This window comes from Delphinapterus leucas, chromosome 16 (genome assembly GCF_059928025.1).
Source record: "Delphinapterus leucas isolate spDelLeu-1000000601 "Yukka" chromosome 16, BTC_Dleu_Yukka2, whole genome shotgun sequence".
In the NCBI taxonomy this organism is placed as follows: domain Eukaryota; kingdom Metazoa; phylum Chordata; class Mammalia; order Artiodactyla; family Monodontidae; genus Delphinapterus; species Delphinapterus leucas.
This window is the reverse complement of record NC_143144.1, coordinates 25517634-25541206: the sequence shown is the minus strand read 5'-3', so window position 1 is coordinate 25541206 and position 23573 is coordinate 25517634. Positions and strand designations below refer to the sequence as shown.

At 52.9% G+C, this 23573-nt stretch overlaps 1 protein-coding gene across 2 annotated transcripts in view; it reads right to left on the bottom strand.

Annotated features, from left to right (window-relative positions):
- The window catches only part of ADAMTS14 (ADAM metallopeptidase with thrombospondin type 1 motif 14), a 116945-nt gene that overhangs the window by 38684 nt on the left and 54688 nt on the right, over positions 1-23573 (bottom strand). For both annotated transcript variants that reach the window (XM_089897618.1, XM_089897619.1), the window contains exons 5-15: positions 17344-17427; positions 16497-16644; positions 14446-14551; positions 12686-12829; positions 11896-12028; positions 10357-10470; positions 7906-8054; positions 5769-5944; positions 3380-3513; positions 2893-3016; positions 1832-1912 (exon numbers count right to left, since the gene is read on the bottom strand). In XM_089897618.1, the coding sequence (XP_089753744.1) occupies positions 1832-1912; positions 2893-3016; positions 3380-3513; positions 5769-5944; positions 7906-8054; positions 10357-10470; positions 11896-12028; positions 12686-12829; positions 14446-14551; positions 16497-16644; positions 17344-17427 (1393 nt within the window). The remainder of the gene's footprint in view (positions 1-1831; positions 1913-2892; positions 3017-3379; positions 3514-5768; positions 5945-7905; positions 8055-10356; positions 10471-11895; positions 12029-12685; positions 12830-14445; positions 14552-16496; positions 16645-17343; positions 17428-23573) is intronic.

The window sequence follows — 23573 nt, the reverse complement described above, 5'->3', positions numbered from 1 at the left end:
CCTTTCAGAGTCCGTGACCCCAAATTCCAGGAGCGCCTCACACATTTGGACCAGGGCCTCGGCCTTCACTGCCAAGGCTGCCACCTGTCCCGGGCTTCTCCAGAGAGTACATACCCTGTTAGCGCACGTGTGCACACACACGGGCACACACACATTCACTCCCACATACACATTCTGCACATTTACACCAGGGCCGCTGTGGATCTCACACACGTATAATCACACAACCTGTGCTGACGACAGGTCTCAGTTCTGCTTCCCTCTCCCCCAGGCTCCTGGAGAGCTCTAACCCTCACCCCATAAACACACAGCAAGTGTGCCTGCCCAGAGCCTGCCACAGGTGCTAGGAGCCTCTGCCCCGACCTCCAGGGAAGCCCATCTGCTGCCTACAAGCCCATCTAGCTCCTTGGAAGGGCTGGACATCTGAGCGGGGTTGGGGGGCCGTGGGTGGAAGGGGCTGGCCAGGGGCCCAAGGGGCTGCTGACATTATGGAATCATCTGTAGGGGTGCAGTAGGAGGAGTGTCTGTAAGCAACCATCCTCTTCCAGGGGTAAATGACCTTCTCTCCTTGTCCCTGTGCAGGCGTAATTCTCCACAGCCAGACAGGCAAGTGGGCAGGGAGGCGGCCAAGCCAAAGCCCTCCCGTCTCACACCCCCTGTGCAGAGGTGCAGTTGTCAGGGGTACGGGGTAGAAGATGGGAGACCCAGGCCCAGACTGGCTCACCCCGCAAGTGAATGAGGGCACACAGAGGGCCCACAAGCCACTTCGCGCGTCAGTCTCCCCTTGTGCCTTATGCCTGCTTGGACTACACTCAGGCGCCCTCCAGAGCAGCTTAGGGATTTTTACAGCTGTGCTAATGCAGATGTATTCTCCAGGGAGTGCAAGTTCTCCAGGAAACTTTAAAAATGTTTTGTATTATTTTAATAATAACCTAAAAATATGAAAAGTCAGCACTTTTGTAATATACAAGCTTGCCCAGAGATGTTAGGATTTGGGTTCGTGTTTATGACGAGCTGGTGGCAAGCAGGGTGACTTGGTGGGCACAGTGGGTAAGAGCGGTCTCTGTGACATGCTGAGGCCCAGTGACATCACAGCCCACATGCCCTCAGTAAGGAGCCTGAGCAGAGATGAGTGTGGGGGAACCCAGCCACAGCCCAACGTGCGGGCAGCGGCCTTTTGCCCACCTGCTCGCCAGGAGCCTCCGCCAAACCATGCTTATGTGTTTTAAATTGAGATATAATTCACATACCAAACCATTCTGCCTTTCAAAGTATGCAATTCAGTGACTGTGCAATCATCACCACTGTCTAATTCCAGAACATTTTCATCACCCCCCCAAAGAAATCTGCCCATGGGGGCTGTGGGCTGGGGGGGGGAATCTTCACTGGATCTCCTTTCATACCTTCTGATATTTGAACCATGGAGCAAGTTCCCATTTCAACATGAATAAAAATCAATCAATAAATAAAAAAGTGTTCTCTCAGGCTTCCCTGCTGGCGCAGAGGTTGAGAGTCTGCCTGCCGATGCAGGGGACATGGGTTCGTGCCCCGGTCTGGGAAGATCCCACATGCCGCAGAGCGGCTGGGCCCGTGAGCCATGGCCGCTGAGCCTGCGCATCCGGAGTCTGTGCTCCGCAACAGGAGAGGCCACAACAGTGAGAGGCCCGCATACCAAAAAAAAAAAAAAAAAAAAAAAGGGTTCTCTCCCATTATTCGAACTCATGAAATGCCCTCTGCATTAGAATCCTCTCCTCTGCCCTCCCAGCTCCCCCCACACCCGAGGGCAGGTCCCAGGGCCTGGCTGCCCATCTCCTGGCACCCTGGCACTCACCAATGTGGTGGGGGACCTTCTCCAGCTCCTCAACCTGGATGTGCCTGGCACCTGCTGGGATCTGCACCAGCTTGAGAGCTCCTGCCACAGAGGAAGATCCAGAAAAACCATGAGCATCCTGAGCTGGTAGCCCCACTGCCAGCATCCCCCATCACCCCCTCTCCTCACAGATACCCAGGAACCTCAGTTTCTTTGTCTGTAAAATAGGAATGGGCCCTTCTCCATAAGGTGCTGAGAGGATCACAGTTCATATAGCTTAAGATGCTCTATAAATACTACTGGGCTCTGTGTGTGTGTTAGTTCCTATTATTTGCCACTTTCTTGACCCTCCTTTTCTCTCCTGACTTTCCCTCCCCTCTTTCTTCTCACACTTTAAGCCACTGTAGGAATCTTGATGAAATAGGCCATGAAGATCCAGCATGGGGGGCCCCCGTGATCCTCCCAATCCGAGGCCTGAAAACTAACCTTTCTCAGAGCAATCAACTTTCCCCCAACAAGGAGAGGCATGGCAAAGGTGAAACACTCCCCAAGGGGAAATGAATCTAGTTCATACTAAAGTGTAAAGGACTAATATCTGGCCCTTTTCAACAGCAAGTGTGGCCAGATTGGAGGTGGGGAGGGAAGTCAAGGAACTCTAAGGCACCAGGAGTTCAAAGCAGGAAGCACTTCAGTTAAAAAAAAAAAAAAAAAAGTGAGAGAGAAGAGCAAAAAGGAAATTACCAGTCCAGCCTGGGCCTCATCTACAGATCTGTCTGGACCCTCATTCCCACTAACAGCCTCAGGCCAAAGAGATGGCTGAGTTCCTAGGACAACACAGTGCCAAGCAGGAAATGCTTCTGAGCTCCTGAGCCCAAGTGCAGGCGCAGCACGCCTGGAAAGTGAGGAACCACAGCCGGGGGCAGCTGTGGTCTGAGACAGGCTCCAGGGCGCCCCCCTGCACCAGAACTGTGGCCCGGCTCAAGGAGGGAGGGCCCACCTAAGGGATGGTTCGGGCTCTAGGGACGCTAGCTGGGCCAGAACCCCAGCCCCTCCTGGTCATCCCCCAGCCCTAACCTGCTCACCTGCCTGCTTGGAGGCCTTGCCCAGAGTCCCCTTCACAGTCCTGCAGTGGGAGTTGTCGCCGCCACAGACCCCACACTTGTCATCTGCCTTCATGGACCCCACCTCCTTGTCACAGCCGACGGGCTGAAGCCAGAGACGGGGTCAGCGGGAAGAGGCTTCCATGCCCCACCACCACCCCCAGGTCGGCAGCCCCTGGCCCCCTCCTCAGTCCCCAGGCCCTGACAGGAGAGGACCCTGGACCGAGAGGCATTCTTGGAGTCACCGTGTGACATGGGCAAGGTCTTAAACCTGGCCATGCCTCTGCCATCGAATGGGGTTGGGCAGTAACCCTTTTCCAGCATCCCAACGTCATGTTGAGGACCAAGGGGTGTCATGGGTGAGGAAGGGGAGGCAATGCCTGTCTTCCCAGGGAGCAGAAGGAGGCAGTGCAGCCCTCCAGTCTCCCGGGGCAGGCAGAGGGTGGGCAGCCAGGAGGGGGGCACCTACCACGCACTCGCCGCGGGCACAGACGCTGTACGGGTCCCGGTAGCTGCAGCGAGTCCCATCGTGGACCACCTGGTTCATAAAGACCACGTCCCCTGTGTCCTCTGACTGGCAGATCAGCTCACACTTCTGGGCGTCTATGGGGAAAGGGACCACACTGAGCCAGCTGGGCTCGGAGGAGGTGGGTTGGCCTAGACCGACATTAACACGTGGCCCAAAGAGGAAGCTCCAGGGGCCAGCTCTGGGCAACGGGGGGGAGAACTAGGTGTGGAGCTGGGCTTAAAATCCTTGCTGTGTCACTTATGAGCCATGTGACCTTGGGCAAATTATCTGACCTCTCTGAGCCTCAGTTCCTTATTTATTACGCCTGATCAGTAAAATGCCACATCACGTTGTTAAGAAACATCAAGTGATAAAACAATAATAATAATAATAAGCCGACACTTAATGAAAGCTTACTATGTGCCAGGCTTCTAAAACCTTTATACATTCTTACCGTACAACTTTAAATGCTTTTCGTGAATGAACTTAAGTTGAGCCTCTCAATACCCCCAAGGAAGTAGCATTACAGAGGAGGAAACCAAGGACCAGAGAGGTTAAGGAATTTGCTCAAGGCCATACAGCCACCCAGTAAGAGGCAGAGCCAGGATTCTAACCCAGGCAGTCTGGCTTGAGTCCTGCTCTGACCTCTACATACACATCACCAGTCACACATATGATGGTGAATCTTACCATGCTTGCGAACATTAGAAGGCTGCGTGAAAGTAAGGCAGAACAGTGGCCTGTGCTTTGGTTTACAAAATGGAGCGGCAGTGAGGGAAGGAGGGAGATCCTTTCTAGTTCTAACCATCAAATCAAGGCTATTAACGTCCTGCAAGAGTACGTTCCGGAGAACATATGAACACTTGCTGTGTTTCTTAGAAAATGGGAGGTTGGGGCTTAGCTAACTTCCTGGAATTTGTCTAAAAGTCCTGAGAAAACCCAAAGTCCAGCTGCCCCATTGGCCTTGCAGCCCTTCTCCACCCCTGTTGCAGCAGCTTGTGTGGGTCTGCATGGATGTGCAAGGCTTCCAAAGCAAAATTTGTAAGGAACCATCTGGCTCCAGGGTCCTCATCCCTGGGCTCCCGGGATACCTGGTGACGTCTTGCCCCAGCACTCAGGACTCAAGTCCGGAGCCACAACATCCAATACTACTTTGGATTTCACGCAGAGGGGGAGTCATATTCCTGGCGGGACCTGGGCCAGGGGCTAAGGGGTGGGGGGCTGCAACCTTCCCAAAGACAGGCAGGACCCTGACCAGTGCACCCCAGGCAGGTGGGTTTCTGGGCAGCCCTGGAAGCCAGCCGACAGGGGCACGGGAGTGGTGAGCTCCCCAGGCTAGGAGGAGTCTAAGCAGGGAGAAGACACTCCCTACAAGCATGTTCTGGAGGGGTCTGTGCACTGGCGGGCAATACACAGGCCTCCAAGGTCCCTTCCAACTTGAAGGCTGTCATTCTAAACGTGAGCTGAAGATGGAGCGCGTTGCAATTGATACTCTGGAACCAGGGCTATGTATGAAGAGGTGGCCCTGGGCTCAGGAAAGGCCATTCTGATCGGCGCCGTCTGATGCCGAGGGCTACGTGGTAGGGGGTAAGCATCAGGCTATGGAAGGACCATGGAGAGGCCGGCAGGGGAAAGTAGACTGAGAGGACTGTTGAAGGCCCTTCCAGCCTGAAGGCATGAATCCAGCCCTTCACTGGGTTCTCTCTGCCGCTGCGAGAGCCATCACTAGAAATGCTCCAAAACAGATAGGCACTGGCTTGGCCCCAGAATTCAGACCCTCCGCTTGAGTCCTGAGACCTGTGTCCAGGGTAGCCTGTAGGGGGTCAGTAGGAGGATCCCCCAGACTCCCATCGGCCTGACTTTCAAATCATTTTCATTAACTACTGAAACAGTAGCACCATCAGTAAAACCTAAAAACATGGTATGTAATAGGACAAAGCTTCTCAGGAGCAAAGCAAGGGGCACCCGCACCTGTACCGGGCCTTCCGCACAGGTAAGGACATGTCCGAAAGGCACCAACCCCGACAGCCAGCACTGCTGCCAGCCGGTACCTCTGGGCCAAGTAACCCTTGCTCAAGACATTGTCCTTGCATCGGACAGAAAACGGTCAGCATAAGCATACAGATCAAGGATGGTTGTGATGAGGACTGTGGCTCCCCCAACGCACACAGCGCAAAGGCCTGCACAAAGGCGCATGGCAAACTTGCTGACTGCAATATCCCTTTTGGTGCCACCGCTGTCCCTCCACCTTCACTGGTGGGCCAGGCCTGGGAAGCCCTGCCTGGGAAGACATGGACTCAGCAGATGCCCAAGGCCACGGGGTGGGCGTGGGGAGCAGGACTCCACTCACCGTCGTCCGGCTCGTAGGGGATCCAGCTGTGCTTGGCATTCTGGTGGACGTAATAGGAGTTGCGCTTGGCGCACTGCTGGGCCCGGAAGTCCTCGTAGGGTCCCGGACACTCCTCGCCGTTGCAGACCTGGTACTGGAACGTGGGCCCCGAGCACAGGCGGCCTCCATAGGCTGGGCTGGGACGAGCGCAGAGAGACCGTGCTGGCTGGAAAGGCTCGGGGTGGGGGCAGGCTTCCCACATGGTGACCTGGGGTAGCCCAGCCTTTTAGAGCAGCATAAAAAGGGGCTCCACTAACTTACAAACTAGAGAGGAACCCTCACTGTGAGGACTGCTGAGCTCAGAGCCTTGTGGTCCCTTCAGGCATATGCCACCTATTGTGTGTGTGTGTGTGTGTGTGTGTGTGTGTGTGTGTGTGTGAGATGGGGGAGAGGAGAGAATGAGCAAAAGAAAGGGGGCAAAGGATGGGGGGAGGGAGAGGGAGGAAGACAGGAGGGAATGACTAACCCCCTCCAGCTGGGCTAGAAGAGAAATCAATCTGATTCATCTTTGTATATTCTTTCAGCCTTACACAGCTCCTGGCACATGGTAGGCCCTCAATAAATGACTCAGCTGCTCCTACTTGCATCCACTTCCATTTAATATCATAATAAACCGCGGAGTGGTAAAAGAGACTTGGATTTGGAGTAAGAAGACCTGGCTAAATCTAACCCCAAGTCTTGCTGTCTTAACTTCTGCTTTAAAGGAGGGACCATAACACTTCTTATTTTACCTACCTCCTGGTGTGCCTGTGAAGAATAAATTTTAAAAAGGTATTTAAATCTGTATTCTCTTCCCCATTAAATTAAAAGGATCCGGTAAGATTATGGATACAAAGTACCCAAGTGAACAAGGTTACTGGAACTCTGCTCAGAGATGCTGGGAGGATTACATGGGTTTATGCATGGAAGTGCTTAGCACCCCACCTTGCACAGAGAAAGTGCTCCGTGCACTGGGGTAATTATAACAGCAGCTGTCCTTTATTAATCTGTGCTGGGCATGGGCATGGTGCTGAGGCTGCATAGATTATACTTCATTTAAGCCTCATAAAATAAAAAGTTATTATCGTAGACGAGTTCAATAAATGGGGATAACTATCTCTCATGACTGGGAGGTGGTCTATCCAGAGTGGGCATCACCGTGCCTTTCTTTAACCTGGCTTTCCTACCCCCAACAGGTTGAAGGCTGTTCATTTCGTCTCATATTTGTAAAGGGTCAGTACACAGGAATAGGCTGCTCCAGGGGGCACGGAGCGTCCCATCCCTGGAGGTACACAGCAGAGTATGAAGGACCACTCCTGAGGATGCTGGAGGGAGGGTGACCACCCCCGAGCCTCTGTGATCCTAGGACCCTGCCATTCTGAGGTCCCCATCGCATCACTCAGCACTGTGAGGGGTGGGACCGGCCCTGCCCCACAGAGGTTCAGAATCACTGAACGTGGAGACAGCTGACCCACACGGCCGGCCCCAGCCAGCCCCCATCTCTCATGAAGCTGTTCTAAGCAGGCTGCTTCAGCGTGGGAGACGGAGGCCATCAAAAGCTGGTGCTCAGAGGTTCCAAAACCATGGGAGGGGGTCCCCATAGAGGGGATAAATGGGAGAAAGAGATTATTCCCCCAGAATGCTGACATATGGGTAGGGGGTAGTGAGGGGGGGGGACTTGATGTTAGAAAGAGATAAGTTAAGAAAAATTGAAGGAAGTTTTGCTTCAGGTAGTAGGAAACAGACTTGGGGAATTTATCCTCCCAAGACATGGCTAGTGAACATTTAGACCAGTGTTTTCTCAAAGTTTAGCTGGAGGATGAGGGTCACAGGAGGGCTTGTTAAACTGGCCAAGCCTTGGGCCCACCCAGATTCTTCGCAGACGAGAATCTGAGAATCACTGGTTCGGACCCATTCTCAGATGTCAGTCAGACACAAAGGGAGATGTCAGACCCAGGTGGAAGTGGTTTGGCGCCCCCAACAATTCTGGGCCGTCATCCACTGGAATACGTACACAGCCACCTGCAGGGGACCTTCTTTCTTGTGCCCTGCCCCCCAGCGACTCCCTCTCCAACCCCCTCGGGCCCCTGCCCTGCCCACCTCAGCCAAGTGCACTCACGGGGGATTGTCACAGCTCCGGCTACGGGATCGAACCCCGCCCCCACACGACCGTGAACATGACCCGAACTTAGTCCAGGAGCTCCAGCCTCCATCCTGGCCATAAGTCTGCTCCGGCGACTTCCAGATGCAGTGACCTTTGAAGCACCACTGGGATGGAGCAGAGGGTGCGAGGTCACCCTAGGGCCACCGCTGCCTAGCCTGCCATAGAAAGTGCCCAACCGGGCACACGGCACAGCTGGCAGGCACCACGGGTGAGCCCAGAAAAAGGAACGTTAAGAGCACAAGCCTCAGGGTCACACAGAATCCCAGCCCTACCATGCGCTGAGGGACCTTCAACAAAGGGCTCCCCTTTCTGATCCTATTCCTCGACTGTACCACGGGGATAACAGCACCTGCCCACAGGGCTGCTGTGAGCATTCCATGAGATAACACCTGGCACACACAGCCCTCCAAAAACGCAGATGGTATTATTCATGGTGACAATAGCTGTGCCATTATTTGGTTTGCCACCCCCAGAGAAACAAAGGGCTGATAAGGGAGAGAAGACACAATCTTCCCACACAATCTAGAGTTGGTCTTGGCTCCATCAGCATCCAGGGGCCCCAGGCAGGTATGTTCATGGGAGGGAAGCCAGCCACCCGGGAGGTCCATCCATGCAGTGGAGGGAGCATATGCCTCAAGTCCAGAAGGCCTGGGTTTGAATCCCAGCTCGGCCACTACTAGCTATGTGTGTTTTGGCACAGCTTCACCTTGCTGAGCCTCAGTGTCCTTGCCTGTTAAATGGGACTGTTCTAAGAACTGAAGGCAGCAACACTGACAAAGCCCTCAGCACAAGGCCAGGCACAAAGGAGGGCTCAACCAAAGTCAACCCCCTTCCCTTTTCCTGTAGGGCCATAGGTAAGAAATACAGCAAAGCTCTCTGGGTCTTTTTCAAGAGATAACTCAGTAGTTCTCAGCCTCGGAGTCACTTGGGGAACATTTAAGAACTCTGGATGCCTCAGCTTCACCCCAGACTGAGTCAGACTCTCTAGAGGTAGGGATTTTTAAAAGGAGTGGTAATTTTTAAAAGAAGCACTATACAGTTGACCATTGAACAACTCAGGGGTTAGGGGTGCCTGCCCTCTGCAGTTGAAAATCTACATATAACTTATAGTCGGTCCTCCATATCCATGGTCTGCATCCACAGATTCAACCAACCACCGATTGGTAGTATTGTGGTATTTACTGTTGAAAAAAACAAATCCGCATATAAGCAGGCCCATGCAGTCCTAACCTGTGTTATTCAAGGGTCAACTGAAATTTACAGACCATAAACTTCACTCATTTCAAGTGTACAATTCAATGACTTTTCATAAACTTACAGCATTTGGCAGCCATCACCACAATACAATTTTGGAACATTTCCACCATCGTAAGAGATATCTTGTGCCCGTTTGCAGTCACTCCCTGTTCTGGGGCGTGGGGGATTTTAAAGCTCCCCAGATGGTTCTAATACGCAGACAAAACTGAGAGCCATTGATTAACTCTTATGTGAAATTGTGATAGGAGAGGGCCTGGAAACTCGAACACACCTGGAGCAGGTAGACCCGAGGCTCCAGGATAATAGCCCTCCAGGTTTGGCCCACAGGGCCTGTACAAGGCCATGGGAAGCCCCACACATCTGTGAAGGGACAGACCATTTATAGATGAGAATGGGAAGAACAGATAAGGGCAGAGGGTAAAGGGCAAAGGACAGGCTGCTGGGGGCAGCACCGTGCTTCTTCCCAGCCCTCTCATTTGCTTTGACATGACTCACAACTTCACAACAACCTGAGGAGCGGGAAGGATGCTTGGTCAGGGCTCAGCAGGGGTCAAAGAATGGACCAAGGTCACCACACAGAAATGGGGGCGGGGGAGCAGGGCCAGCGATAGAGCAGAAGTGGGTTTCAGACCTCAGCTCAGGGCTCTCAGATCCGGGGTCCTCCTGACACTCACACACGCAAGAGGGTGCAAGAGGGTGCACACCCCAGGAAGTACATGAAAGGGCAGGTTTGGGGGGGAGGGGTAAGAGACAGCATGGTGGGTGGGGGGAGCAGGCAGAACACCTGGAATCTTCCCTTCACCCCTTCTCAGCCAGTCACCCTCTGCCTGACCTCCACAAGTTCCCTAACCTGCCTGGGCTGCATTCTCCTCAAGTGGCAGTAAGCATTCCTGCCGACGGGCTGGGAGACAAGGCCAAACTCTGCTGCTGTAGAAGCCAAGGACTGTGGTGCCATAGAGGAGAGGGCGTGTGTGTGAGTTCTTGCGAGGACTCCCTGCCCATCTGCCCGCACGCGAGGCTGGCTCCTGTCCTCAGCCCTCCCCCAGCCCCCACCACGCATTCGTATCCACACTCGGCAGCAAGGTGGGTCTCCCGTGGGGCCTGCACCCCAGGAAGGCATTCCTGCTGCAGCCCCCGGTCCGCAGGTACCTTGCCTGGCGCGCACTCCGTCCCGTCCAGCGGGGGCCCCTTCTTGGTCTTGCAGAAGTAAGGGTTGTCAGGATGGCTGCACCACAGCTGCTTGCAGGCCTCGAAGGTCCTGAACTGCACGGCAAGTTCAGGGTCACTGGGCCGGACTAGCTCCCCAGCTCTGACGAGTTGTCCGGGGGCAAAGGACAGTGACAGAGCGAGGGGAGGGTGTGCTGGGCATTGGGGCCAGAACACTGCGAGGGGGGCAGGAGGGGCCCGTCTAGCCAGAGCCCCGCGCGCACACAAGCTCGACCCCACCACAAGAGCCACTGGCCTCAGCGACCCCTCCTCTCTCCAACAGGGCACCGAAGAGAAGGCACCAGCCACAGCCCACACGCCTCTGGTCTCCCTCCCCAGGCCTCCCTCCCTGCCTTTGCAGAGGCCACTCTGTGACTGAGCAGGGACCAGGGTTTGAGGCTCTGGGGAGGCTGGGTCCACTGATACCCCCTGAGCTCTGTGCATGTGGAGGGCTTTGAGAGGGCTGCCAGTCTAGCCCAGGCCCTGCAGCACCCAGACAAGGTCAGGACTCCCACCCCCCTCTAATCTCACCCAGCCACACCAGAGGTTGGCACCCTTCTGTTTCAGACTGTCCAGGAAAGCCCCAATTTCCTTCTCTCCTATCATCCCCTGCTGGCCAGACTAGCGTCCTACAAACACAGCATCTGGGCACTGAAACCCCGTATCCCAGCTGTTTCTCCACTCCCAGAGCAGAGACCAGCTGTCCCACTGTGGCCTGGGCAGTGAGCAAGGTGGCCACACACAGGGCCTTCTGGTCCTGCAGAGCTGAGGAGGGGGCTGCATTCCTGGATGGGGGCGGTTTGAGGTACTCGAGGCGTCAAGGCCTGACCCCTCAGAGAGCCCCCTGCCCTGGGATGTCCATGTCTCTGAGGCTCCACCTGGGCCCTGGCTAGCAGCTGTTCAATTCTCTCCTAGGTGGCTCTAGCTGATCACCAGGCTCCAGGCTCTCCCCTGCCCTGTCCTGCAGAGTAGGGACAGGGCTCTGCTCCCTTGTATCTATCTCCTCAAGTATGGGATGGGGGTGGGGGAGGGGTGGGGAAGCATGCAATTGACCCCCTGGAGAGAGGTTATATGGGGCACACGAGAACTTTACCAGTGTGGGAAGTCTGCCCAAAACATCCTCCAAGTGCCCAAAGAGCAGAGGGTGGCAAGTATTTCTCCACCAGGCCAGAGCCCAGCACCTGATCTGACACATGGGCCACCTGACTGATAAACTCCCCCGGTGACCAGCCCAACCAGGATCCCAGCGGGGGCCCACCCTCTCTGTTCTACTCTGTTCCCGTCTTTCCAGGCATTCTCCAGCCACCACACACGCTGGCCCCCCACCCCTCTGTGGGACTGCGTGGGGCGGGGATATGGCAGAAAGTGGCAGGGCCTGGGCCCTGGTCACCCTGCCTGGGCTAAGGTGCCCTGTGAATGACCAGCCTGCATCCCAGGAGGACCTGACCTGGCATCCAGCTGGCAGAGGCCATGGGAACTCACCGCTGAGCAGGTGTGGTACCCAGTGCCGAAGTCAAAGCGGCACTGCTCGTCCATTGAGTAGTCAATGCCGGGCAGCTCCGGGGGTCGGGGCCAGGCGGGTGCAAAGGGATCATCAAGGAGGCAGTCATAGGAGCTGCCGGCAGAGGCAGGGAGGTGAGCAGGGTGGGGACAGGAATTCCCAAGCTCTCCCTTCCCAGAGGAGGGGGTGTTAACCAAGCAAGGAAGGCCTGCAGGAATCTGCCCCCGCTGCCCTGTGCCAGGAGCTGTGTTGTCCAGGGAGGACGGGCTGCCCTGCCCTCCCCTCGCTTCTACCCACGACCATGTCTGGGAGCTCCAGGGCAAGGGGACCTAGGACTGCGGTTAGGCACTCAGCTTGTGGCTTTCTTACGGGGCCTGTTTTGCCCGCATTACAGAGACACATCATGGCCCAGATTAAGGGTTGGCTCGTGGACAATTTGAGGGCTCACTGCACTGACAGAAGAAGACAAGTCAGCCCGCCGTGCAGGACGTACACTGGGCGCTGGCCGGCTGCTGCGTGAGGTTAGAGACAGTATCTCTGCCGGCACCCATCCCGCCCAAATCCACTCTGCGCCCATTCTCGGCCTTGAGCTCCTGAGTCCAATGCTTGTCCTGGGCCTCCACGTCCCCGGAGCCCCAGAAGCTGACCAGCAAACCCAGAATTGAGCATGTGTCAGGAGTAGGATGGTGTTAGGAGGGAAGATGACTTGGGGGAGATGGAGTGGCAGGCCGCTTGCTCCCCATCCGGGCCCAGAGGGTGGAGGTGACCTACGGGAGGTAGCGGCTGAGTTCCAGCTTGCTGCAGTGGGACCAGTGGAAGCGGTGGAAGGCAGCCTGCACCAGGGGCGCCATGACGCTGCCCAGGCCGGTCTCATCTGCGCAGCCATTCCCCTGACCATCGTGCTCCATGCCGAGCCTAGAGGGTGGGGGAGGACAGAGGGGAGCCCTCAGTCATGCCCAGGGAGCCCACCCCTGGGGAGGTGAGCAGGCGGGCCTGAGACCCTGCCCTGACCAGGCTTCAGACTGTGACTTTTGGCCTCAGTTTCCCCACCATGCAGTGGAGAGGGCCACCCCTCTGGATGGAAGCTGAGACCCCACCTGGCCCCCAATGGGGCTGGACTCATTCTGCCCTCCTGACCCCTCCTCAAACCCTACCCATGTCCTCACAGTTTCCGAGGTCAGCTCCAGTGCCACTCTGGCCCCAGGACACCTTTCCTGGCCGCCCTCCCTGTGGGCTGCCCTCCCACAGCAGGGAACGCCTGTACCACCGTTAACAACTCACACGCCATGCACTGTCTTCCCTCCAGACCCAAGGTCTCACGTGCAAGGACCAGTTTCATTCTGTTCAGTTCGACCTCCCTTACTGCGCCCTCCCTGGGTGCCAGCCTCCTTAACTTCTCCTAGACCCCGCGGTACCCAGCACAGAGCTTTGTGTGTGGTACCTACCTGCCGTGATGATAGTTGAAATGTAAAAGTTTGCTCTTTCTAGTTAGTATTTAACACCAAAGCCCAAAGGTTCTAAATTCTTAAACACTCCCAGGCGTCTGCATTTGGCCTTGACCACTAGACAGACACATGGGCCTCTAAGCTGGACCTCGTCTCTCCATAGGGAGGGGCTCTGTGAGTGAAGAGTGGACATGCTCCGCCCCCCACGTACAGGAAGACAAACTCCTGGCCCCAGGACGTGTGGAAGCATTGGCTGCCGGGGCAGGAAGGGACCGCAGACGTTTCCCTGGTGTCAGCCCCCGTGTTGCAGACGAGGAAACGGAGGCCCCAGAGGGGAGGTGCTACCCACCCAGCGAGGGGCAGGGCAGGGGCAGGCAGACGCAGAGAACAGCCCTCACTGTGTGTGGGCTGGGGGCGGGCAAGCTGGGGGCGGGCCCCGTAGCTCTGCCCTTGTGGACAGACAAGGCCAGGAGACGTGACTGTGACAGGTATATGTCACCCCCAGACACTGGATGGTGGATTATTTGTTTTCTCCCAGCACGTAGCTTCTTGCGTGCTTTTCTGTCCCATTCTCCACGGCAGCCCTATTTCTAGAACAGGGCCTGGCACACCGCAGGTGCTCAAGAAATACTGGTTGAATGAATGAATGAACATGCTCTAAACCAAATCCGGGCCCGAGGATCACACAAGCCCGCCACCCGCTTGGCCCGAGGCCTGGGTCTAAGTGCCCCTGTTGATGATGGACTCAGGCCAGGGCTCCATTGCGGAGCACTGGGAGGGCCTTGAGGTGTGGCTGAGATGGAGGGATAGAGGCCACCCAGAGAGCAGAGAACCGCCTATAAGGCGACACTGCTACTGGCCTGCCAGAGGCAGGGCCACATCTGGTCTCCCAAGGCCCTGGATTTGGGGCTGGGCCCAAGGCAGGCCCAGAATTGCTGTCTGGGCCCCAGGGCTCCATCCCCGTCGGGGCAGCTCCTCTGGCATATCCCTGGACACTGGGAAGGGAGTCCCAACTGGGGCGAAGCTTCCCACACCCGCAGACCTCCGCAGAGCTCAAGGCACAGCTCGCCTCTCAGTGCCACTTACACGTGGCCAGTCTCGTGGGCCACCACGAAGGCCGAGGAGAAGCCATCTTCGTGGTTAAGGGCACAGCTTCTCAGGGGGTGGCACATGCCAGTAACAGGCGCGTACCCTGCCAGGGAGAGGGAGAGAGGGCAGAGAGAGAGGTCACGTGCAGGTGAGGTAGGACTCGACGAGGTCTGTGCCGAGCCAGCTACCGCAGGGACGTCCAGGCCTGGTCACCACCGGAGGGTCCCTGGAGGAAGAAGGATCCTTCCAACGCGCCCCCCGTGTGTACGCACCCGCAGTACAGCTCCTGGGCCAAGCTGCCCCCACGTCCTAAGGCTTGCCGCCCTCCCTCCTGGCCTGCAGCTCTCTGTGCCTGTCGGCCCCGAGCCTGCATACAGCCAACTTCCGAGCTGCATCCCTCCAGTCAGTCCGCTGGTGAGTCAACAAACAAGCTCCAAATGTGTCTATGCGGGGTAGCAGGTGGCACCGTGTTAGAGACTACGGGGAAAACAGGCGCGAGCCCGCATCCCCCCAGCACACCCACACACCGGAGGGGCAGACGGCTTAGCAGGGAGACTAGGGGTCACGAGGTCAGCCTAGGTGTGGGCCTGCAGGGCCGGAGTTCAAGTAGCACAGAGGGGTGTGTGGGGTGGCTGGGGGGAAGGGTTCTGACCGAAGGGGTTGAGCGGGACCAGGGAATGACTTACGGGGGCCTAGAGCTGGGCCTGGAGGACAGGCGAGAGACTCTGGCGAGGTGGGGGGCAGGCAGGGGGAGGGGAGGACACGGGCAAGGTGCAGACACAGCTGCGCAGGCCTCAGGAGCCGCGGGCAGTGCAGGGGGCCGGCACGTGGCACTGAGTAAGCAGCTTTGTGTGCGAGGCCCATGATCTACGGGGGCTGCTTCCCCGCCTCCCCAGGGCCCGTAATCAGCTGGGAGGGCAGCCTGGGCTGAGGAAGGAGGGGGAGATGGTAGAGAGCGCTCCCTGCCTCGGGCTTTCAGCCAACCATGACCAGATAGCTATTCCCTGTCTTCGGAATTGCTGAAATCCTCTCTTATTTGAGATGGTTTTGGGGGTGTAACGAGAAGCTGTGGTGAGAAGGCTTCTTGGGTCCCGATTGTCCTGGAGGTCTGGATGTACTCTACAGGGCATGCAAGTACACACGTGTATGTGTGTCTCTTTGCACACGTGTCTGTGTGTCTGCACATGTGTGTCTGTACACACGTGTGTCTGCGTGTAGGTGTGTAAATCTGTTTGTGTGTGTACAAGCCTGCCTTTGGGGCTTCAGGGATTCAGACAAGCAGCCCTTTTGGTAGAGGCTGCCTCTCTTCTAGCATCAAACCAGAAAACACTACAAAGCCCTCAACTTGGAGCCTGGAGATCCCGTCTGAGTCTCAGCTTTGTCACCTCTCTGCTGTGAGGCCTAGGCAAGCCTTGTTGCCACTCTGTGCCTTGGTTTCCCCATACAGAAACCTGGGGGTGATCAAAGCTTCCTATGTCTGCAGAGCGCTTTCAGCCATCCTCTGTCACAGACATGGGATGCATCCCTCAGCCCTTTTAGCAGCCCAGGAATGGAGGAAGGCAAATACTACTATTTCTCCCATCCCACAGTTGGGAGATCTCAGGAGATGAATGGGTTTGGACCGCCAGGCTGGAGAGGCATGGGTCTGCGGGTAGAGCAGGGCCTTCCTTTCTGAAGTCCGCGCCAGCCCCGCCCTAGGCGCCCCATGGCCCGCAGTGAGCACAGAAGGATACAGTGTGGGCAGAGGCATCTTGAGGATCACTGAGGTCTTCGATCAGCCAGGCTCCGGGATGGTGAGCACAGGGCCTAGGGCCTGACTCACAGCGACCTGCAGGCTCAACCAAGGCAGCAGGGACCAGGGCGGGGCCCCTTCACTTCCCCTGGCCCCCGAGAAACCATTCCAAAGCTCGCCTACCTGTCCGGCCAGGTCCTGTCTCCAAAGTCCCAAGGATCTTTTTGTTGTCAGAAGACCTGGCCCTAGAGGCAGCCTTGGCCTCTGCCCTGCAGCTGCACACACCTGGCCACGGCAAATACAGTACCTTGCGTACCTGAGGGCCCAAAGTCCTGCCGGGTGAGGAAGACGACGTGGTCGTGGTGCTCCGCGTGGCCGGGGTCCTGGCGCTGCTGAGACTGCGCCCAGCGACACACCTGCTCCAGGCTGCGAGAAGGGTTCCCACGCTCGATCAGGCTCAGGGACTGGGGGGCCAGAGAGCAGAGTGCCGGTCAGAGCCCACGGACTGCAGCAGGCACCCTGCGCTGTGCTCCCAGCAGCAGGGGACACGGAGGCCCGCAGGACGGCACAGGTCACCGCTGTCCCGGCTCCGGCTGCCACTGGCACACAGCCCCGTTCCGTTTTAGGGAACGTTCCTGTGCCAAGCCCTGTGCTGGGGCACCTGTCTGCTGAGAACTCACATTATTGCTAATTCCTCAAGTAACCCACAGGCAGCTGCTGCACTGAGCATCTCCGCTATGCAGTCATTGTCATTAATCTCCACAACAGCCCCTAGAGGAGAGTTCTGTTTTTACTCCCGTATGGGGGAAAACAAGCAACAGAGCCCAGAACCCCCGGCCACAGCCCTAGCAGGACTTGTCTCGGTCACTGGCCCCCCCTCTAAGCCCCACTTTCCCCACCGATTCATGGAGCAGGACCTCCAGCTAGCTGTAGGGGTTGAGGACTGTCCATTTACCCGATTGGAGGGAATTCATAAGTCCCCGCTTACCAACCCCAGATGCCTCCGCCACTGAAACCTCAATTCTAACGGTTTGGGGGTTCTAATTTTGGAAACAAAATGTTTCCTAGATGCTGTTATCCCTCCCCGATACCTTAGCTGGTCTGATGCTCTGGCCCCCCCACCCCTTCTCCCTCAAACACTGCCTGTTGACACGGGGGTTTACCTGTCGGTAGCCAACCATGATCAAGCGGACAAGGGCGATGTTTATGTGGACCCCCAGGGACTCATCGTGGTAAATCTCATCCACCTTCAAGAAGAGATGAGCGTGTGGTGTTAGGGGAAGCAAGAGTTCATTGAAGGCCCACTGCATGCCAGGTATCTGACACGCTACCCTACTTCACCCTTACCACGGCTATCTGGCAGGCATTCCTATCCTCAGACGAAGAAACTGAGGCAGAGGGAGGCAAGATGACCTGCCCAAGGACACACAGCTAACAAGCTGCACAGCTGGTTTTCAAATCCTGGCCCACCAAATTCCAACACTGAGCTCTTTCCACGAAGCCAAAGCATGAGGGGACCTGGTCTCAAACCCAACAACTCGGATGGAAACTTGTCTTTTAATATCTCTGAAGAGTCCTTCCAGAAATGTCACCCAGCTCAGGTCACTCATCCTCACAGCCCTGTGTACCTTTCCAATTGCCTCTGGAATCATCTGTGTGCTCTGCAGTGCCTGGGCACTCCTCCAGGGCAAATCCAGGAGGAAAGGGCTCTAGGGCCTTGGACCAGCAGCATCAGCATCACCTGGGGCTCGTTAAAAATGCAGAGTCTTGGGCCCACCTCCTGAGTCAGAGTCTGAGTTAGAACAAGATCCCCAGTGATACTCAGGCACGGTCAAGTTTGAGGACAGGAGCAGTACATTGGATTATTCCCTTCTCCCACAGCCTCAGGGACCTTTGGGGCGGTCATGGCACAGTTCATCGAAGAACGCAGCCCCCAGCCACTCCCCTGTTAAGGAAGTCCTGGAACTGTGTCCATAACAGATGGACACCGCCTCTGCCTGCCCACCCCCAAGGACAGGCAGTTCACCCACTCCTGAAGATGCCTATCTCCTGAGTGGTCCCACTGGACAAGTCCACCTTTTTTGTTTTAAATAACTTTTGTTCCTGGATATAAAATATTTCACTCTAAAAACTCTGAAAAATACCCCAAAAAAGTAAAAGAAAAAAGTCAGAGGCGATCAAGATGGCGGAATGGTAAGACGTGAAGCTCACCTCCTCCCACAAATACATCAAAAATACATCTATATGTGGAATGATTCTCATAGAATATCTACTGAATGCCGGCAGAAGAGCTCAGAGCTCTGAAAGGGCAAGAAAATCTCCATGCAACCGGGTAGGACAAAAGAAAAAAGGAAAAAAGAAAAAAAGGAAAGTGAAAAAGGAATCAGAACAGGACCTGTACCCCTGGGAGGGAGCTGTCAAAGAGGAAATGTTCCTGCACCTGGGGAGTCCCCTCACTGGTGGGGAGATCAGCAGGGACAGAGGGGGGCTTCGGAGCCTCGGAGGAGAACTCAGCAACGGGTCTGCAGCAGCTAGAATGGAGAGAAACCTGCACAGATGGTCAGTGCCATCGCTCTGCACTCCCCAGCCTGAGACACGTGGCCACCAGTGTGGACGGGGGCTGGGTGTGGAAGCTTGGGCTTCAGAGATCAGACCGGGGAGAGGACTGGGGTGGGCTGCGTGGGAACACCCTGAGGGACTGGAGTCTGGTGTGACCACAACTGTGGGTGTACACAGAGGAAGCCTGGGCCGCCTTAGAGGCCAAGCGCCACTGTGTGGGCGGTGTGTGCGGGCAAGGGGAGGGCCTGCTATTCCAGCGTTTTTCCCTGTGTGAGCTCTCAGGCAGCAGGACACTGCCTACACGGGCTCCAGGAGTGGTGGCGAGCTGCCTCTGCTCCCACGGCGTGCTCCAAGTGTGCACATGAGCTGCCACCGCTGCCAATAACCCCAGGACCAGGCACCAGCCGCTGCATCGGCACACCTGTATCAAGGGGATAACGGCCAGCACACGCTGAGGAAAGACGCAACATACATCCATACTAAAAACAGCCCTCGCACCAAAAGTATTAAACCCACACAAGCTACACAGGGACACTCCCACATATAAATAGCCCTCCGAGACCACAGTAGACAATTGTTTCTCCTAAACTCACAGAATTAAGAGAAATATAAGTAAAATGAAGAAGCAGAGGGACCACTCCCAGTTGAAAGACCAAGGGAATTCCCCTGAAAGAACAAACAATGAAACAGACCTCTTCACTCTAATAGACACCGATTTCAAAAAGGAGATAATGAAAATACTGAAGGAATTAAGAAAGGCTATCGACAGAAATGCAGAGTACTGTAAAAAGGAACTAGAAACTATAAAGGGGAACCACGAAAAATTAGAAAACTCATTTGCCGAGACAAAAAGGCAACTAAAGGCAATGAATAGCAGAATAAATTATGCAGAAGAATGAATAAGTGCCGTGGAAGCTAGAACAATGGAAATCACCCAATCAGGATAGCAGACAGAAAGTCAAATGAAAAAAAAATGAAAGCAATATAAGATAATATATTATATGGGATAATATATTATAGGATAATATAAAGTGTGCCAATGGGATGATATAAAGTGTGCCTATGGGATAACATAAAGGAATAATATAAAGTGTGCCAATCTATGCATATGGGATATGCAATAATATCCTATGGGATATTATAAAGTGTGCCAATCTATGCATAATAGGGATTCCAGAAGGGGAAGAAAGACAAAAGGGGATCGAAAATGTATTTGAAGAAATTATGGCTGAAAACTTCCCAAACGTAAAGAAGTAAACAGATATCCAGGTACACGAAGCACAGAGGGTCCCAAACAAGATAAACCCAAACACACGTACACCAAGACATATTATAATAAAAATGACAAAAGTTAAAGAGAGGGTTCTAAAGGCAGCAAGAGAAAAACAAAGAGTTAATTACAAGGGAACCCCCATAAGGGTATCAGCTGATTTCTCTACAGAAACATTGCAGGCCAGAAAAGAGTGGCATGATACATTCAAAGTCCTGAAAGGGAAAAATCTGCAACCTAGGATACTCTAACCAGCAAGATTATCATTTAGAATAGAAGGAGAGATAAAGTATTTCTCAGACAAGCAAAAACTAAAAGAATACAGAAATACAAAACCTATTCTGAAGGAAATATTGAAAGGTCATCTCTAAATAGAAAAGAAGTAAGAATATATAGGAAAGAGAAAATCACAATCGGAAAGCAAATCACCTAAATAAGCCAGTCCACAGATTAAAAAAAAATCAAAGAATTTCTGTGACAGTGATGATAACCACAGTGAACAGCAAAAGGATGAACGCAAAGATGTAAAAGGGCATCAAAATCATAAAAAGTAGGGGAGGAGAGTAAGAAAATGTAGATTTTTTTTTCATTTCCTAGAATGTGTTTGAGTCTATATGATTACCAGTCTAAGGCAAGCAGAAACAGGATAGGGTTAACATACTTGAAAAACAGGGTAACCACAAATCAAAAACATCCAAGAGATTCACAAAAACCAAAAAGAAGAGAACATAAGCATAACACAAAAGAAAATCATCAAACAACAAAAGGAAAAAGAAAAAGAAAGGGACAGAGAAGAAATATAAAATCAACAGGAAAACAAGGCTAAAATGGCAATAAATACATATCTATTAATAAGTACCTTAAATGTCAATGGACTAAATGCTCCAATTGAAAGACACAGAGTGGCAGATTGGATAAAATAAATAAATAAATAAACAACAGCCTACAATATGTTACCTACAAAAGACCCACTTTAGGGCAAAGGACACACACAGGTTGAAAGTGAGGGGATGGAAAAGGATATTTCATGCAAACAGAAATGAAAAGAAAGTGGGGGGTCACAGTACTCATATTAGACAAAATAGACTTTAAAACACAGGCCATAAAGAAAGGTAAAGAAGGACACTATATAATGATAAAAGGATCAATACAAGAAGAGGATTTTACACTTGTCAACATTAATGCACCTAATGTAGGAGCACCCAAATAAATAAAACAAATACTAATAGACATAAAGGGGGAAACTGACAAGAATACAATAATAGTAGGAGACTTTAACACCGCACTCACATCAATGGACAGATCTTCTAGACAATCAATAATGCAACAGAGATCCTAAATGATACAACAGAACAGTTAAGACTTAACTGATATTTTCAGGACATTACATCCAAAATAACCAGAATACACATTCTTTTCAAGTGAACATGGAACATTCTCTAGGATTGACCATATACTAGGGCATAAAACAAGCCTCAACAAATTTAAGAATACAGAAATTATCTCAAGCATCTTTTCTGACCACAACGGCATGAAACTAGAAATCAACCACAAAAAAAGAAATGAGAAAAAAAAATTACATGGAAACTAAACAACATGCTACTAAAAAACCAATGGGTCAATGATGAAATCAAAGAGGAAATTAAAAAACACCTTGAGACAAATGACAATGAAAACACAACCATACAAAATCTATGGGATGCTGCAAAAGCAGTTCTTAGAGGCAACACAGGCCTTACTCAAAAAACAAGAAAAATCTCAAATAAACAACCTAACCTACCACTTAAAAGAATTAGAATGAGGGCTTCCCTGGTGGCGCAGTAGTTAAGAATCCACCTGCCAACGCAGGGGACACGGGTTCAAGCCCTGGTCTGGGAAGATCCCACATGCCACGGAGCAAATAAGCCCAAACACCACAACTACTGAGCCTGCGCTCTAGAGCCCATAAGCCACAACTACTGAAGCCCACACACCTAGAGCCCATGCTCCACAGCAAGAGAAGCCACCGTAATGAGAAGACTGCACACTGCAACAAAGAGTAGCCCCCACTCGCCGCAACTAGAGGAAGCCCATGCGCAGCAACAAAGACCCAACTCAGCCAAAAATAAATAAATTAATTTAAAAAAAAAAAAGAATTAGAGAAGAACAAACAAAACCTAAAGTCAGTGGAAGGAAGGAAATAATAAAGATCAGAGGGGAAATAAATAAAATAGATTTAAAAAACAATAGAGGGACTTCCCTGGTGGCACAGTGGTTAAGACTCCACGCTCCCAATGCAGGGGGCCCAGGTTTGATCCCTGGTCAGGAAACTAGATCCCACGTGCATGCCGCAACTAAGGAGCCCACGAGCCGCAACTAAGAACCAGCACAACCAAATAAATAAATAAATAATTTTTTAAAAAAATAGAAAAAAATCAATAAAGCCAAGAGCTGGTTCTTTGAAAGGGTAAAGAAGACTGACAAACCTCTGGCCAGGTTCACTAAGAAGAAGAGAGAGAGAACACAAATAAATAAAATAAGAAATGAAAAAGGAGACATAACAATGAATACCACAGAAATACAAAAAACCCTAAGGGAATACTACAAAAATTTATATGCCAACAAATTTGACAACCTAGAAGAAATGGACAAGGATCTAGAAACATACAGCTCACCAAAACTGAATCAAGAAGAAACAGATAATTTGAACAGACCAATCACTAGAGCTGAAATAGAATCTGTAATTAAAAAATTCCCTACAGGGCTTCCCTGGTGGTGCAGTGGTTGAGAGTCCACCTGCCAATGCAGGGGACATGGGTTCGTGCCCCAGTCCAGGAAGATCCCACATGCCGCGGAGCGGCTGGGCCCATGAGCCATAGCCGCTTAGCCTGCACATCCAGAGCCTGTGCTCTGCAACGGGAGAGGCCACAACAGTGAGAGGCCCGCGTACCACAAAAAAAAAAAAAAAAAATTCCCTACAAATAAAAGTCCAGGACTAGATGGCTTCATAGGCGAATTCTACCAAACATACAAAAAAGAATTTATACTGATCCTTCTCAAACTCTTCCAAAAAATTGAAGAGGAGGGAACACACCCAGACATTCTATGAAGCCACCATCACCCTGATACCAAAACCAGACAAAGACACCACCAAAAAAGAAAATCACAGGCCAATATCATTGGTGAATACAGATGCAAAAAGTCTCAACAAAGTATCAGCAAACCAAATCCAACAACACATAAAAATAATCACACACCACGACCAAGTGTGATTCATCCCAAGTTCACAAGGATGGTTCAACATATGTAAATCAGTCAATGTGATACGTCACATAAACAAAAGAAAAGACAAAAACCACATGATCATCTCAATAGATGCAGAAAAAGCATTTGACAAAATTCAACATCCATTTATGATAAAAATTCTTACCACAGTGGCTACAGAGGGAACATATCTCAACATAATAAAAGCTATTTATGACAAACCCACAGCCAATATAATACTCAATGGTGACAAGCTGATAGCCTTCCCACTAAAATCTGGGAACAAGACAAGGATGCCCACTCTCACCTCTTCTGTTCAAC